Source organism: Larus michahellis, chromosome Z, assembly GCF_964199755.1.
Source record: "Larus michahellis chromosome Z, bLarMic1.1, whole genome shotgun sequence".
NCBI classification, from domain to species: Eukaryota; Metazoa; Chordata; class Aves; order Charadriiformes; family Laridae; genus Larus; species Larus michahellis.
In genome coordinates this window covers 54,495,980-54,510,256 of record NC_133930.1, presented here as the reverse complement: position 1 = coordinate 54,510,256, position 14,277 = coordinate 54,495,980, and the positions used below count along the sequence as shown (strand labels likewise).

Sequence of the window (14,277 nt, the reverse complement as noted above, 5' to 3'; positions counted from 1 at the left end):
CATAAATTTAGAAAACAGCCCTGTTTTCCCACCTGTAATTTACTGTTTTTTTCCTCCCCAAATCCATTTTATAGCTGTAAACCAGCGAGAGAAGTATGAAAAATGAATAAGCTAAGTTAGGTGTGTAGGGAGGCTGCCTCTTCTATTAGACTAACCAATACAGCTGGAGCAAACAGGCAATCTTTCAGGCATGTGATCTGTCTTTGGGTCTGATCTGCAGCCTGTTTTTTTCCTCATCCGTAACTGGCAGCATAATAAAAGACATTTCTCCTCCTTAAAAACCTTGCCTCACTTCTACTCCTAGACCGCAGCAGCTATAGCCACCCAAATACAGCCACAAACAAATCAGTCAGAGTTTAGGACCCAGAGCCCTGTTTTAAGCTTACGGGATGTGACAGCTGACTGGAAATCAATGAAGTGTGATTTACAGAGCGTCATAATGAGGCAAGACAAGGCTCAAAAGGTGCTGCCTTGCCCTGCAGACTCAATTGTCTGCCTTGATTTTTAACTAGATCGTATTAGTCTCCTACTAGGATGAGACCAATTTGCTTATGAAAACCGAAGACCAGATTTAAAGGAAAAGCCACGGTGGTGCCGATGCTTTGCCTGGTGCTCTTTGCACTGTGTCTGAGCCGCTCAGGTAAGTGCAATTTCTTCTTCTTCCAAGCTGACCTGACGATGTTCAAGATTTTTTTGTTTCTGCTGTCCAGTTAGCTGCTGCTTGCTGGGACAAGGTAGGTGCTGGCTTCCCTTGGTCCTCTTCTTAACACTGTCTGACTAGCAAAAGGGGGTTGTATCAACTGCTGCCTTTGTATTGCAACCACAGCCAGTTTGGCAACAAGGTTTTAATAACTGGGGTGGAGGGGTGGTCACTGGGTGGAAGTTATAAAAACCCTAAGCTTGACTCTCACTGCTAATGGGAGTTACTGGGGAGTCTCAGTCAACAGGAGGGAAACTGAAACGCCTCAGGCAAGCTGATGAAAGGCTAAATGTCCTGTCTGTATTTCTCAGGGTGTTTTGCATGTTTATTTAGCAGACTCCCTGCCCCAGCACTCTTGCCCCTGCACCTGTGGGGAAGCACTCCTGGCACGGACCACAGAGGAACATGAGCAGAGGAGAGATAGCAAACAGTGCCCGGTTACTTGTGCATGCAGTAAGCTGCCAGGGAGCTCCCCAACTTTTGCCTTCTCTGTGCATTATAAGTAAATTCAGAGATGCATCTGTCCTATGGCTGCTGCTCTGTTCTCTCAAAGGCAGAGCTACTTGGTTCAGTATTTTCGCCGTGGCTCTATCTAACTTAATCATCAGACAGGGCTTGATCAAAGGAGCTGTTAGGCTATTTTTTCTGCTTGATATGTCTTCCTTCTCATTAAAAACTTCTGCTCTTAAACTGTCCTCCTGTGACTACTGAGGCTGTCTTATAAGGGCACCAGTCTCACTCATTCTGGCTTTCTTCTTTGTAAGACTTCTCAAGTCTTTTTCACTCTTTTCTGTGGCTTCCCCAGCAGCTGAGAATCAACACATCCATCCCCAAAACGAGCTTTACCATCTCTATGCTAAACTGTCTTGGAGCATTAGGGCCCTTGGAATTCTTGTGAGGTACAGGCTGTGAAATGGCACCGTTTTCCTATGAGGGAGCTCATACACAGCCACAGACGCTGTGCCCATGGGATGTGTGGTTGTGCATGTTTGTGCAGGGAGTTATACTAAAACAAACCCGGAGTAATATATTCCAGCATTAAGACAAAACTGGTTTTGCCCCTGCATGTTTTGGGTTTGTGGATTTTTTCTGTTCACTAGCTTTCCCATTACATTTCCTGTGTTTAACAACCACGCACCCCTGTGAACCTCCTAAAGGGAAAGCAAAAGGGCTGGGAGACGGGGTCCCTGCAGAGACTTTTGCGTGCCAGGGGACTGGACCCCTGAGGAGGGATAAATGTGTTCTTTCTTTTCCTTTGGTTGTGGATGCGATGCCTCTCTGGCATGTTTGGGCAGGCAGTCCAGTTTCCTAGGACAGACCCCAGACCCTGATCCCCATTTGCTGTGGTGGAGCTAGGGTTAGCCCTGGTGTGAGAATAAAACCTGGAGCAAGCAAGAGGAGTATTTGTGGTTTCCCAGTTGGTAATAGCAGACCCCAAAGGCTTGTGACAAAGTGGCAAGGCACAGGGTGGCCACAGGCGTTGCTATAAACTGTGTTGGCAGCTGCATGAACCCATCCCCAGCTGTGCTGCAGAGCAGGTGGGAAGGAGTGTGAAAGCTCCCTCTGACCAGCTGGCCTCCACCTCCCCAGGGTTTGGTAACCCCGCCACAACTGCACGTCCAACAACACAGGGCAAACACAGCCTGTGCTAGAACACCTGACAGTAAAGCAATTGTTACCGTAGAGTGGCAATCATTAGGCTTCAGAGTTTACAGCTTCTCAAAGAGAAACAGGCATTTGCTGTGGCTGGAAGTGGGGGATGACAGTGCTGCTTGGACCTTGCGCTACCCTGAGAGAATCCAGACTGCCTGAGGGAAAGATTTCGTCCCATGGGAAGCTCTGGTGCAGAGGCAGGTTTTTGTTTCAGGCAGTCCTCCATCTGTGCCCCTTCCTGCCTGCTCAGGGAGAGGAGGCTGCACGGCCCATCCCACCCATGAGGGTGGCACAGCTGCTGGGGGAAGAGGACAGGGGCAGGGGTAGTGGTCTGTGGTCACAGCCTTTCCTCCGTGCATGTGGAAGAGCATTACCCTCTGCCTCCGGTTTTCTCTCTGGAGCTCAGATGCCCTCTGCTCCCTCCCCATGGCACAGGAACCCTGCCGGGGGCTGCCTTACCTCCGATGTTTGCTGCACAGTGTGTGTGAGCCCCGCAGCTCTGCCCTGCTGCCAGGGCTCTCCTGTCACCCAGTCCTTGCACTGTCCCTTGGCCGCGACCCTCTGCCTGCACCTAATGGCTGGCAATCCAGGTGCAAGTGTCCTGCTCACACCAAGGCTGGCAGGCATGGGTGGTGAGGGGACAAGGTGGGCCCTGGGCACCGTCCTGTGATGTTCTTTTCAACTGCTGGCACAGCAATATTGGCTGTGACCCCCGTGGCACAGGGCTGATCAGCACAAGCTCCTTTTTCCTCCGTCGTACCTTTGAAGAGAGGTGAAATCCTTCTCATGCTTGGGTGCTGTGTGTGCACTGGGGAAGAGGTGGAGGTTGTGTCAGGACCTCAGCATCACGAAGAGTGGGAATAGCATCTGGGAAAGGCTGGAGGGTCCCCTTTCCCCCTGGTGCCAGGGACTGGGAGAGTCTCAAGTCTTGCAGATACAGACCATAGTGTCTCCATGTTTGGTTGCGGGCAGACGTGGCCCTGGCAGCATCATCGAGCTCCTCCTGCTGCCAGATGAGCTCCTTCTGCTTTTTGCTCCCCTGATGCCCACCCAACCCACCCCCTGACTGGGAAAATTCAGCTTTCTCAACAATTTGCTGCTATCCCCTGGTTAAATCCAGAAGGAGGATTCATTTCCAAGTGCTGCACAAGGCTCCCTCAGATCTGGCTTAGAGACTCTGTAGCTTCCAGCAAGGAAACCCCACCACCCCAATCCTTGTGCAGGGCAGCCCGTTTCAGAGAGGTCATAGAAACCAACCAACTACAAGTGAAATCCCTGGGGCCCACAGTCTATTTCTGCTGTTCCTAGCTACAAGCCAACCAGCCAGGGATTGCCCCACAGTTGACCAGATTTCCCCTGTGGCCCCAGCTGTCTGTGGTACACCATAGGTATCTGAAAAACCATAACTCAGAGTGGCATTTATTAGGCTGGATATTTACTACTCAAGAGTGAAAGGGAGCAACTGATACTCTGAGCCTGCAGATCCATGAAGATTCTATGATTCTATGAGTCTATGATCTACTAAAGAATAGTAAGCAAGAAAGACTGGGCAAGTATGTTGACTCAAGACAAAAAAGGCCACAGAAAACAGAAACCTAGTAAAAAGTCGTCACTGCTCTTGTTCTGATGATTTTCGTGTGTGTGTGAGTTGGGCTCGGGCCGTCTTGCCTTCCTCTCTCCTCGCCCTGGCTCTGTTGAGAGTCTGTGCATCTGAATTCCTACAGATTTTACTGACAAGAGCTACCCAGAGGCGATTTGTCTCACATCATCACTCTGCCTCACTTCTTCAGGTCGTGCCATTCTCCACGTCTGCTTTCCAGCACGCCCCCACTCTCTGTTGCTCTTTTCCAGATGTGGCTGCCTTCAGTTCAATTGCTGAAAATGAGGATGCGCTCCTCAAGCACTTATTTCAAGGCTATCAGAAATGGGTCCGCCCTGTGGAAAACTCCAACGACACTATCAAAGTTCTTTTTGGATTAAAGATATCGCAGCTCGTGGATGTGGTAAGTGCTGTGTTTGGCTTGGTAAAACATCCCTTCTTTTATAGACAGCCATGCATTCACCTGGGAGGGCTGGTGATGCCATTGGCATTTGCCTCCTGACACGTGAAATGCAAAGTGATGGTCAGGCAACAAAATGCCGAGTGTGATGCAGTGCTGGTGATATGACCTCCTGTCCCACACACAGGATGAGCCATAATACTCATCTATTTTGCAGCAAACCTGAAGGTCCTTTTTTCCCCACTGCTCTCAGGGAATAAGGCCTCACTGCATCAGGTGTTAATCAAACAGCCCACATCAGGCAGTCCCTGGTGCCTGAATTTGCAGTTTAATGACAAAGCAGCCACATGACAGATGTGAGGAAGGGCAGAGTTGGTTGGATGTTGCTCAGTCTAAGCAAGCTTGTACCCAGGCTGAAGGCAGCTCATATCGTGACTCAGCTGGCCTCTCAGATAAGACACTAGAGGTAAAACAGACAATCCCATGGTTTTGCCCATGTAGAAAGTTTGCTCTCCCTTTCCCTTCCATCACTGCAATGCCCAGTGGAGTTTGAACAGGGCCCAGCGGTACCCACACAACAGTTTGCTCCTCGCATCCCCCCGCCCCTGGCAGCATCCCCCATCTAATTTTGTGCTTTATTTACATATTTAGGACAATGTTTCAGCTTATATCTTCCCAAACTCACTCCAGACTGAGCAGAGTGGGGAGATGAGCCATCCTCTGAGCCCACAACCATGTGTGTCCTGACACCACTTGCTGGGTGAGCCCTGCTGCCGTCTTGCTCTTTTGGCTTCTGATTCCTTTGGGCTGCTGTGAAATGCCAGACCTTGGTTTTCCAGCCTCAGAAGCTCCCAGTGAGAGCTGGGATAGCACCTAGAAAATCAGTTCACTTCCCCCAACAGTGGCTAAAGACCCTAGCCCCATGGGGAAACAGGACCATGGGGATCTCCCCTGCTTGTCACAGGGTTGGACTCAGCAGGCGTAGGGTCTGTTTCTGCTGTCTGTGTTGGTATTGCAACCCTCTCTACCTTGTGTCATCCTAGGATGAGAAGAATCAGCTGATGACAACAAACGTGTGGCTGAAGCAGGTAAATTAGTTCGAATCAGATGTCCCCTTTCAGTGTGGGGCTGCTGAGCTGCATGGCCATCCCAGCCTGCTGCCCACTGCAGCATCCGTCCCCTTCCGTGACTCCAAGTGGCCAGAAAAAACCAGCACCATGTTATCTTGCCTGTCATTTTTATTTTACTCCTCTCACTTCAGCAAATGCATAAAGGAGCAGGAAGGCAGGCAGGTGCGCCTTTAGGAAACAGAGTACCCTTTTCTCCCAGTCTGCACCACAACTGTGTGCTCAACCCAGCTGTATTTCAGGGAAGCAACATCTCCCGATACTGCAGTGGCTGTCCCTGGGATGCTGTGTGTGCCCTGTGGGACTATCTTGTCTCAGACTTAGAGGTCACACAAGTACTGTCTCTTGCCCATGCTACGAGTGGTGCCTTGGATAGTTTTCTTCTTCAGCGTAAGTAAAGAGAAAGAAAAGGCCAGCATACTACTCTCCCCAAAATTAAAATCTGTGGCAACTTAACCAGATCTTTCTAACATCTATCTAACATCTGTCACTTCTGTAAGTGACAAGAATTTATACAGATGGGGGAAAGGTGCAAGTTGAACTGTTAGGTCTCCTTTCTTCTTCACTCCCGAAGAACACTGCATTTGGTTTAGATTACATTGCACCACTTCACTGACCTTGTGGCAATTATTTTAAGTCTCTCAGACTTGTGACTATCTATAAACATGTCAGCTGATCCTAGGCAGAGGACATAAAACACAATCTGCACTTGAAACAAGGCCATGGGAAATGGTTACCAGGGGTCGCTGAGCTGGTGCAGGATATATGTAGCTCAGTTTTTGTTCCCAATCTGGTACCCATAGTGTTGCAGTGAGTGTGAGCTTCTGGGTGGAACAGGACCCCTAAAGGCCATATGGACATTATATGCATATGCAAAGTTGGTTTTTTCCTTGAAGAGGGAGCAGCTCAGGCTTCCCCTTGCTGCAGCAAGGACGGGAACTTCCCCTTTTGCTGGGGAAATTTGCTGCTGATCTGAATCCTACTGCTGAGAGCAGGTGTAACATCAACCCACTTCACCCTCCTCATTCTCTCTGTTCCTGCAAGTGTCCCCAGAAAGATCTTACAGCCTTTTGCACTCTTTGACAGAAGATTCCTGGGTCTGACCATCTCCTTCTTGTGGGGCTTGTGTCACCACTTCTGCAGTGGGAAATCAGATTCCGCTGCAGGTTATTCCAAGGATGCCACAGGAGGCAGAGACATGCCATCATCCACTGATTGCCTCTTGGGTATGGGGGAGGGCAAGGATCAAGGGGACGCCACTTTATCAGATCCTTCTGCTTCATGCTCTGGCTAAAAGAATGACCTACCCAGGAGTCTGCACTGCAGACATGCTGATTTCTCTGGAGGCCTTTGGAGACTATGCTCAGATTTTATCCAAGGCAGCTCCCTAGGGTAACTCAGCACTGTGATTTTCAGAATTGCTGAGCTGGGGCCTCACTAGTTGTTGCCACTTCTAATACCTCTTCTCCATCTGAAGGGCCGAGAACATCAAGCCCAACATTAAATGAAATGCAAAGGGAGCAGAAAATAAGTGAGACACAGGCTCTGATTTTCACGCGTGCAGGTGCCCTCAGGAGGTCAGGCTGAGCACTAAATACCCATGGCCTGAGCCAGGTGTCCAGGACCCAGGTGTCCCTGCTTTGGTAGTCATGCATTCCCGTAGGCTCAGTGTGAACTGGTCTCACATGCAATACAGTGCTTGGGGGATTATTAGAATGCATAAGCAGAACAGCTAGGGAAAGGTCTGTAAAACTAAGCAGAATTAAAATATTTTTTTCTTTTGAGTAGAGAAAAGTGAAAAGCACAGAAACAAGCCAGAACTCTCTCATGATACAGACTCCTTCTGCAGGAGCTGGAGAGGTCAGGGAAGTCTGGTCCTCACCCTGGGTGTGAGGTTGAGACGGAATTACAGTTCTAATTTCTCTGCAAGAGTTTGGCTTTTCTTAGGTGGGCAAAGATTAAATCCAAGGGTTTTCTGTTTGGGGTGCTGTTTTTTGGGTTTTTTTTACCTCAAGCATCCAGATGCACAAGATGGTGGGACTGGCTGATGTGCACACAGGCAGACACACAAGGTGCAAAGAGCTTTTTGTGGTTACTGAGAAAGTATCTGGGTTCAAACAAGCTATGGAGTCTACTAGCAAGGGTCGAGATTCTGGATCCAGTGTTTCTTGGTCCTCTTGCTGTGTCTTAAGTACTTGAGTGACAGCCCAGAGATGGGAATTTGGCAGAACTGGAGAAAGGGGAGAGCTATCGAGGGTCTGGAGCAGCGTGCTAGAAAGGGAGAAGAAAAAGCCTTTTGCATCTGCTGCTACAGTTCGTGTCAGCATTGCCCATAGGGAGATTCCCGTTTTAAACTGCTCATCTTAAAAGTCTGCACACAGTCTATTTTCTGCTCTAGTAAGAAGACACGCAACCATTTGCCTTGCAGACATAAAAGAGCACTTTAGCTGGGAGAGAAATCAATGCAGAGCAGGGGGAGGGAGGAGTATTACAGATGCAGCAAATAACCCAGGCCAAAGGGCTGCTCCAATTCAACCCCAGAGGGATGATTGTATCTCCAGACGGCTCACAGGGTATTTGCTTCTGTTGTGTTAGTGCAGGCTATGAGCTGACTGTGGTGGCTGCTGCTGTCAGCCCCGACTATCCCCTTGCATAACAGGTATGTTTCCAGCCTAAGCCCTCTTGCACTTATTGCAGGAGGTGTCCAGGACACACATGAGTCTGTGCCCACCTAACAGCCCAGGCTGCTGGAAACATCTGGTAGATACCCATCCACAGAGAAAAGTTTGTGCTAAAAATGGTGCGCTCTGCCCTTGCTGCTGAGGCGAAGAGCAGCAATGTTCCCTCTTCTCCTTCCACACCTGAACAGCCCCCATCCTGCAGCAGCAGGAGGAGCCAGGAGTGGAGGGCTGTGCCTGATAGCTGACACCAGCCATTTGGGCAGTTCAGAGGGTGGGTCCACATATCTTCTGGTGCAGGTAGTGAGGCCATTAATCCTGTTACGTTACCATCCTGGGCGACTGCCTCTTTTGCTTGTGCCTTGGGCCAGATTTTAGGAGGGGGTCTACTGGCCACCTGCCCATAACCTTGAGCACAATCCCTTCCCTGCACCTGGAGAAGGAAGACACTTGTTCTCACTGTCTGTGTTTAGGTCTCTACTGAGGCTGTCACACTGTAAAGGATTGTAGTAGCAACTGTCTGTAGGTATAGCTGTGGAAACTACAGGGAATAGAAGAAATGGTTGAGCGACCATCCCTGGAGGTATTTAAAAGACATGTAGATGTGGTACTTAGGGACATGGGTTAGTGGTGGACTTGTTAGTGCTAGGCTAACAGTTGCACTCAATGATTTTAAAGGTCTTTTCCTACCTAAACAATTCTATGATCCTATGATTCTCAGTAAGATGGGAACAATACAGTGGGAGAGGAAGCAGAGAATATTGCTTTTTGGTTTGTCCTTAAGTCATGGAGGAAAGTGCCCAGAGAAGGCTGAGGCCCCGACAACCCTGGGGAACTCTTAGTGCTGGAGCTTAATGGAAAGTGGTTCATGTTCCGCTTCTTGGTATTGACCACAGTCTACAGCTCTTGCTTCCTCTCGCTGCTATTCCCATGGGCAAGTGAAAGCCCCCATCAATAACAGCAGAGACCTGCTTTTCCACTGCATCTCTGTGGAAATCTCCAGCTTGCTAAAGCCACTTTTCTAGGACCTCCACGCTGAAAACAAAAGAGGAGAGAAAAGTTATCCTGGAGTTCAGCATGATGAAAGTTGACAGGACTCCCCCTGCTTTTGCTTCTTTAGTGTTATCTCTTCAGCATTGTAACCAAATGCTTTACAACTGTGTCATATTATTTTTCCTGCAATAGTGTGCAGTTCTCTCTGATGAAAGAAAAAGGATTTGGTTTACAAGGTCAGTGTAGAGATATTAGGAGTTGTATTCCATTCACTGAAAAAAAGCCAGGTTTCCACTGAAAAGTAATTAAAGGCCACCTCTCTTATTTGTGTAGTAGTAGCCATGCCTGATGGCTGTTCTATGGGGTCACTGCCAGCCAAAAACATCGTGAGCTGGTTCTCAGAGGGAAGAAGAGGTGCCATACCCAAGGGAGGTGGCTCCTTCCTTCTGGACTACCCTCAGGTGGGCTGGGCAGGGTGGTGAGGGAAGTGAGAGTCAAATGCTCTCTGGGAGTGCCTGCCTTGGGGTTGCCTGCAAGGGGATGGAGTGCTGGGGCCCACCTGTGGCTGAAGGAGCAGTGCTGGTGGCAATTAATATCTCCCAGCCATGCCTGCCTGGCATCTTCTCTGCAGCTGAGCAGTCTTACACCAAGTGCTGCCCATTGTGCTGTGCAATGCAGTCCCTCTGAGGCAGGAGGTGGGAGGAGGTATGAGGTATTGTGTTTGAGTGGGCAGAGGATTCTGCTGGCTTCTTACAGGAGTGGATCGACCACAAGCTCTCCTGGAATCCAGAGGAATACGGTGGGATCACCGCCATCCGTGTCCCCTCTGAGTCCCTGTGGCTTCCTGACATTGTTTTGTTTGAAAAGTAAGTAGCATGTCTCCCTGCTCCGGGTTTAGGCCAGAGCTTGGGCAAGGCATGACTGCCACCACGAAGCCTGCACATGCTGTCAGAAGGCAATGTGAATGTTGGCTTCCCTTGTGTTCTGGGGAGGGAGAAGGACTGGGGCAAATGTAGTCCTGAACTTGGTACTATTTCTTCCTGTCCAACTCCCAGTGCTGATGGACGTTTTGAAGGATCCCTGATGACCAAAGTCATAGTGAAGTACAATGGAGTGGTGACCTGGACGCCACCGGCCAGTTATAAGAGCTCCTGCACGATGGATGTGACCTTCTTCCCCTTCGACAGGCAGAACTGCTCCATGAAGTTTGGGTCGTGGACATATGATGGCAGTATGGTGGACTTGATTTTAGTGGATGAAAATGTAGACAGGAAAGACTTCTTTGATAATGGGGAGTGGGAGATCTTAAATGCCAAAGGTATGAAAGGCAACAGGAAGGATGGGCTGTACTCTTACCCGTTTGTCACTTACTCTTTTGTGTTGAGACGCCTTCCGCTGTTTTACACTCTTTTCTTAATAATCCCTTGCCTGGGATTGTCTTTTCTAACTGTCCTGGTGTTTTATCTTCCTTCAGATGAAGGAGAAAAGCTTTCATTGTCTACATCAGTTCTAGTCTCCCTCACTGTTTTCCTTTTAGTAATTGAGGAAATAATCCCTTCTTCTTCCAAAGTCATCCCTCTGATTGGTGAGTATCTTCTGTTCATCATGATTTTTGTGACCCTCTCTATCATCGTGACTGTGTTTGTAATCAACGTCCACCACCGCTCATCAGCAACTTACCATCCCATGGCTCCCTGGGTTAAAAGGCTCTTCCTCCAAAAGTTGCCTCGGCTGCTCTGCATGAAGGGCCATGTAGATCGTTACTCTTTCTCAGAGACTGAAGAAAAGGAAACCACCTTGAAATCAAAGTTCCTGGGGAAGCATAAACACAAACAAGCAAAAGATGGAGAGAAAATTGTTATTGCCTTTCTGGAAAAGGCAGCTGACTCCATTCGATACATTTCCAGGCATGTTAAAAAGGAGCATTTCATCAGACAGGTAGGTGAAGGGAGGGCAAGGGGTACCACGGTTTCCTTGACAGCAACGGCTTCCAAGCTCTTACCTTTTCTGTATGCCTTTCCCTCTGCCTCCTGCTCATATCTAAGACATGTCCTGGGAACTTCCTCTGCTTGATGGATAATATGTTTTCTGGGAAAATGCATTGCTTCAAGGAGAACTGTACTGAGCTCTGAGAGTCCCTGCTCTTGACAGACGCAAGAGGCTACAGCAACCGCTCCTGGAGGGATTCCTGTTTTGGGATTATTTGCATAACCTTGTCCTGCTTAAGTTAGTGGTAGATATGAATCTGGAAAACCTCTGAACTGTCACATGCTCTGACATTGTGTGTTTCACAACACTTACAGGCAGGCTCTACGGCAGTTGCCAGGTCTGCAGCTGCAGGGAGTCCAGGCCTCCCAGTGACAATACACAGTCCAGCTGCTCTGTTTCGAGTGGAGGTCCTCTAGATTTTCATTAACATCTCTTCAGATTAGACCCTAACCACCACCTTCATCCTCCTCCCAACAATCCACCTGGCAATTAACAATGGAAAATTACTGAGTGCATCTCATGCAGGGTAGAACAGCAAAGCAATGCACCTAGCAGCATACAGAAAGAGAAAAATTTCTCTTAGCATCCTCCTGACAAAAGCCAGGGCTTTGTTCAAACTATGCTGAGAGGATTTCAGCAGAAAGATGACCAGTAAATTGAAAATGCATTATGTGAGCATATAGTGTCCGTGACTGAAGCCTTTTATTTTAAGTTGAAATAATTTTTAATAAAAAAAGTCCTTTGAATTGCTTTTATAAATAGCTCTTTTGTGTGTGCAGGGTTGTGCTGGTACTCACAATGCAAAATCCCCTTCCTGAATGCACTCAGTCTGAGCCAACAGAGCACTTAAGCAAGCACAAGCCAATGGGACCACTTGTGCTGGAAGCAATGTCTGCGTTGAAGTGCTGTACTGGAGCCAGGTCCTGGCGCTCCAAGGGAAATGCAGTTCTGTGAAAAGAAACCCAGTTCATTATGAAGCCATCTTCAAGCTTGAGTCTGTAAACTTCCATATATGCACTTAGCTAAAACCTTTTGCACAAGCTGAAAGAAGTCTGATTACCATGTGTGTAAAACTATGGAATTGTTCTGGTGTTTTGAGTGACTTGCAGCTATGGGCACTGAAAAGGTGATCCATGTCAGTTTTAGGATACAGCAAGCTACAAACTTCTAATTTCAAACACAGGCTTTTGAAATTAAAATATATGTAGCAGTATCAACAAAGTCCTGGGCTCATTACTGTTTCTGTTTGTACTCCCTCTCTCCTTCCCAGGTTGTCCAAGACTGGAAATTTGTAGCTCAAGTCCTGGATCGCATCTTCCTGTGGTTGTTTCTGGTGGTGTCAGTGACGGGTTCAGTTCTCATCTTTACCCCCGCGTTACAGATGTGGCTGAACAGCACCTTGTAGAAAACGCTCCCACAGTGGCATACAAGTACAATGCCAAGGGATGGTGGTGCCTTTGAGCTTGGTCTCTGCTGTATGGGATGGAAAGCAACAGCAAGAACGAGGGAAGCTGATGGTAACAGTGGGCATTGAGTACTGCTTTTTATCTTCATACGACTCTACCAGTTACAGATTTGGCTGAGATCAGAGAAGGGCTTCGGGTGCAGCCGAGTCCTAAGTTAAATTGGGGTTGCACAATTGGGTTATAAGTATTTTACTAGTAGCCCTGTTATATTACAATAAAAGCCAAGATTAATAGTTAAAATTGGAAATAGTACTTCTGGCACAAAAATTATACTTAAAATACAGATCTGTCAGTTAAAATGCTGCTTTATGGAAGAAGTTGTATTATGAACACAAACCAGTACTCAGTTTATCTACATTTCCACGTAAAAACCACAAAGGCGCTACAGATCGCTTTGTGTATGTCTCAGAACTGGCAGCTGAACAGCATGTGTGCCAGAAAAAGTACAAATACCTCTCAGATGGGATGTTTGAAACCTTGACTCCGTGGTCTCCCCTTAGCTGCAGGATAAGCTCAACAGTGGCAGAACTTACCACTCTGCCCAGCTGCTGCCAGCCTTTATGGCATGGACACTTCGTCTCTCCTCTTGGCCATCAGGAAGCTACGATGTGTTACCCACTTTTCAGTATTATTTGCAATTTTGTCTGCTGCTTTGTGATGTAACAAAAGGCTGAACGAAGAAGGATTTTCCCCATGCTCTGCACTTAGAAATTATGATTCCTGCACCTGCTTGTTCACAAGACAAGTGGAAGATCACCTCAGGCATATTGCATGGAGAAAGGTGGCTATGCTACTCCGCAAGGCAGCAGGGATCTTCCTAAACAGTCAGTTGGAGGGAAGCTGCAGACATCACTTTCAGCAAATGAAACTTGTGGTTGGTGCAGAAGTGGAGTTTCACCTGAGAGCTGTGGGGTTGGCTGGCTACCAGGAAGACACATTTTTCGGTTTTGGCTTGTTCATGTTTCCCAGGCAATTCAGAATTTTATTCCTTTGATTCATTTAAATGGTATTCTTCTGCAAGATTAGAAACAGCTCTTAAAAGTGTAAATGAAACCTGATAGAAAACACACAGGTGAGGCTCTTACCACTTTTGCTGGGGCAGTGATTTGCCAACATGGAGTGCTTTAGAAAAGCCCATTCAGAATTTGCAGATATTTTCAAGGCTAGCAGGGGATTTGCAGATCCAATTCTTGACAACCTAAGTGTGAATATGGTGTTAAAGCTTTAGCTAGCCTTGAAACTTTCTCCCTAGGGATGGAGGTTAGAAGGTGTTAAAAGTACATGCCGGTATTCTTGTGCTCTGATTATGTGTGCACGCAAGACCTTTGTGAGTTAATATCATCCCATCTTGTTGTGTCACTGCAGAAAGTTCTGTTCACTTGTGCAATCGTTATTAATAAAGCTGTATTTAGTAACAATTCCTGGGGTGAGAGTACTCATACACTGGGCTTTGTTGTTGTTTTGTTGTCAACAAAGCCTGCACCACAGCCCATTTTAAAAGCCTTGTCTCAAAACTATTCAAACAGAGGGGTTGTCACATTCTTGGAAAGTCCTCACAACTTTTTAGCTCTGTCTGCATTTGAGGACGGAGCATTCAGATCTGGTTATTGCAGGAACCTAGAAGAGACCCATTTAGTTTAGCATATATAGATAGATGTCTTGACATAAAAC

General features: G+C 47.7%; 1 protein-coding gene across 1 annotated transcript; it reads left to right on the top strand.

The window, feature by feature from the left end:
- Nucleotides 1–251: 251 nt before the first annotated feature.
- On the top strand, nucleotides 252–12,641 carry CHRNB3 (cholinergic receptor nicotinic beta 3 subunit). Its single transcript, XM_074569399.1, has 6 exons — nucleotides 252–640; nucleotides 4,205–4,356; nucleotides 5,397–5,441; nucleotides 9,908–10,017; nucleotides 10,207–11,089; nucleotides 12,411–12,641. Exons 1-6 carry the CDS (start codon nucleotides 598–600, stop codon nucleotides 12,543–12,545), a joined length of 1,368 nt encoding a protein of 455 aa, XP_074425500.1. The 5' UTR covers nucleotides 252–597; the 3' UTR covers nucleotides 12,546–12,641.
- Nucleotides 12,642–14,277: the final 1,636 nt, after the last annotated feature.

Bases quoted from the DNA above. Each gene is read 5' to 3' on its own strand.
- CHRNB3 (XM_074569399.1), top strand. From the start codon at position 598: ATGCTTTGCCTGGTGCTCTTTGCACTGTGTCTGAGCCGCTCAG. The intron at 641-4,204 runs GTAAGTGCAATT...GCTCTTTTCCAG, and splicing joins ACTGTGTCTGAGCCGCTCAG to ATGTGGCTGCCTTCAGTTCA. The intron at 10,018-10,206 runs GTAAGTAGCATG...TCCAACTCCCAG, and splicing joins GACATTGTTTTGTTTGAAAA to TGCTGATGGACGTTTTGAAG.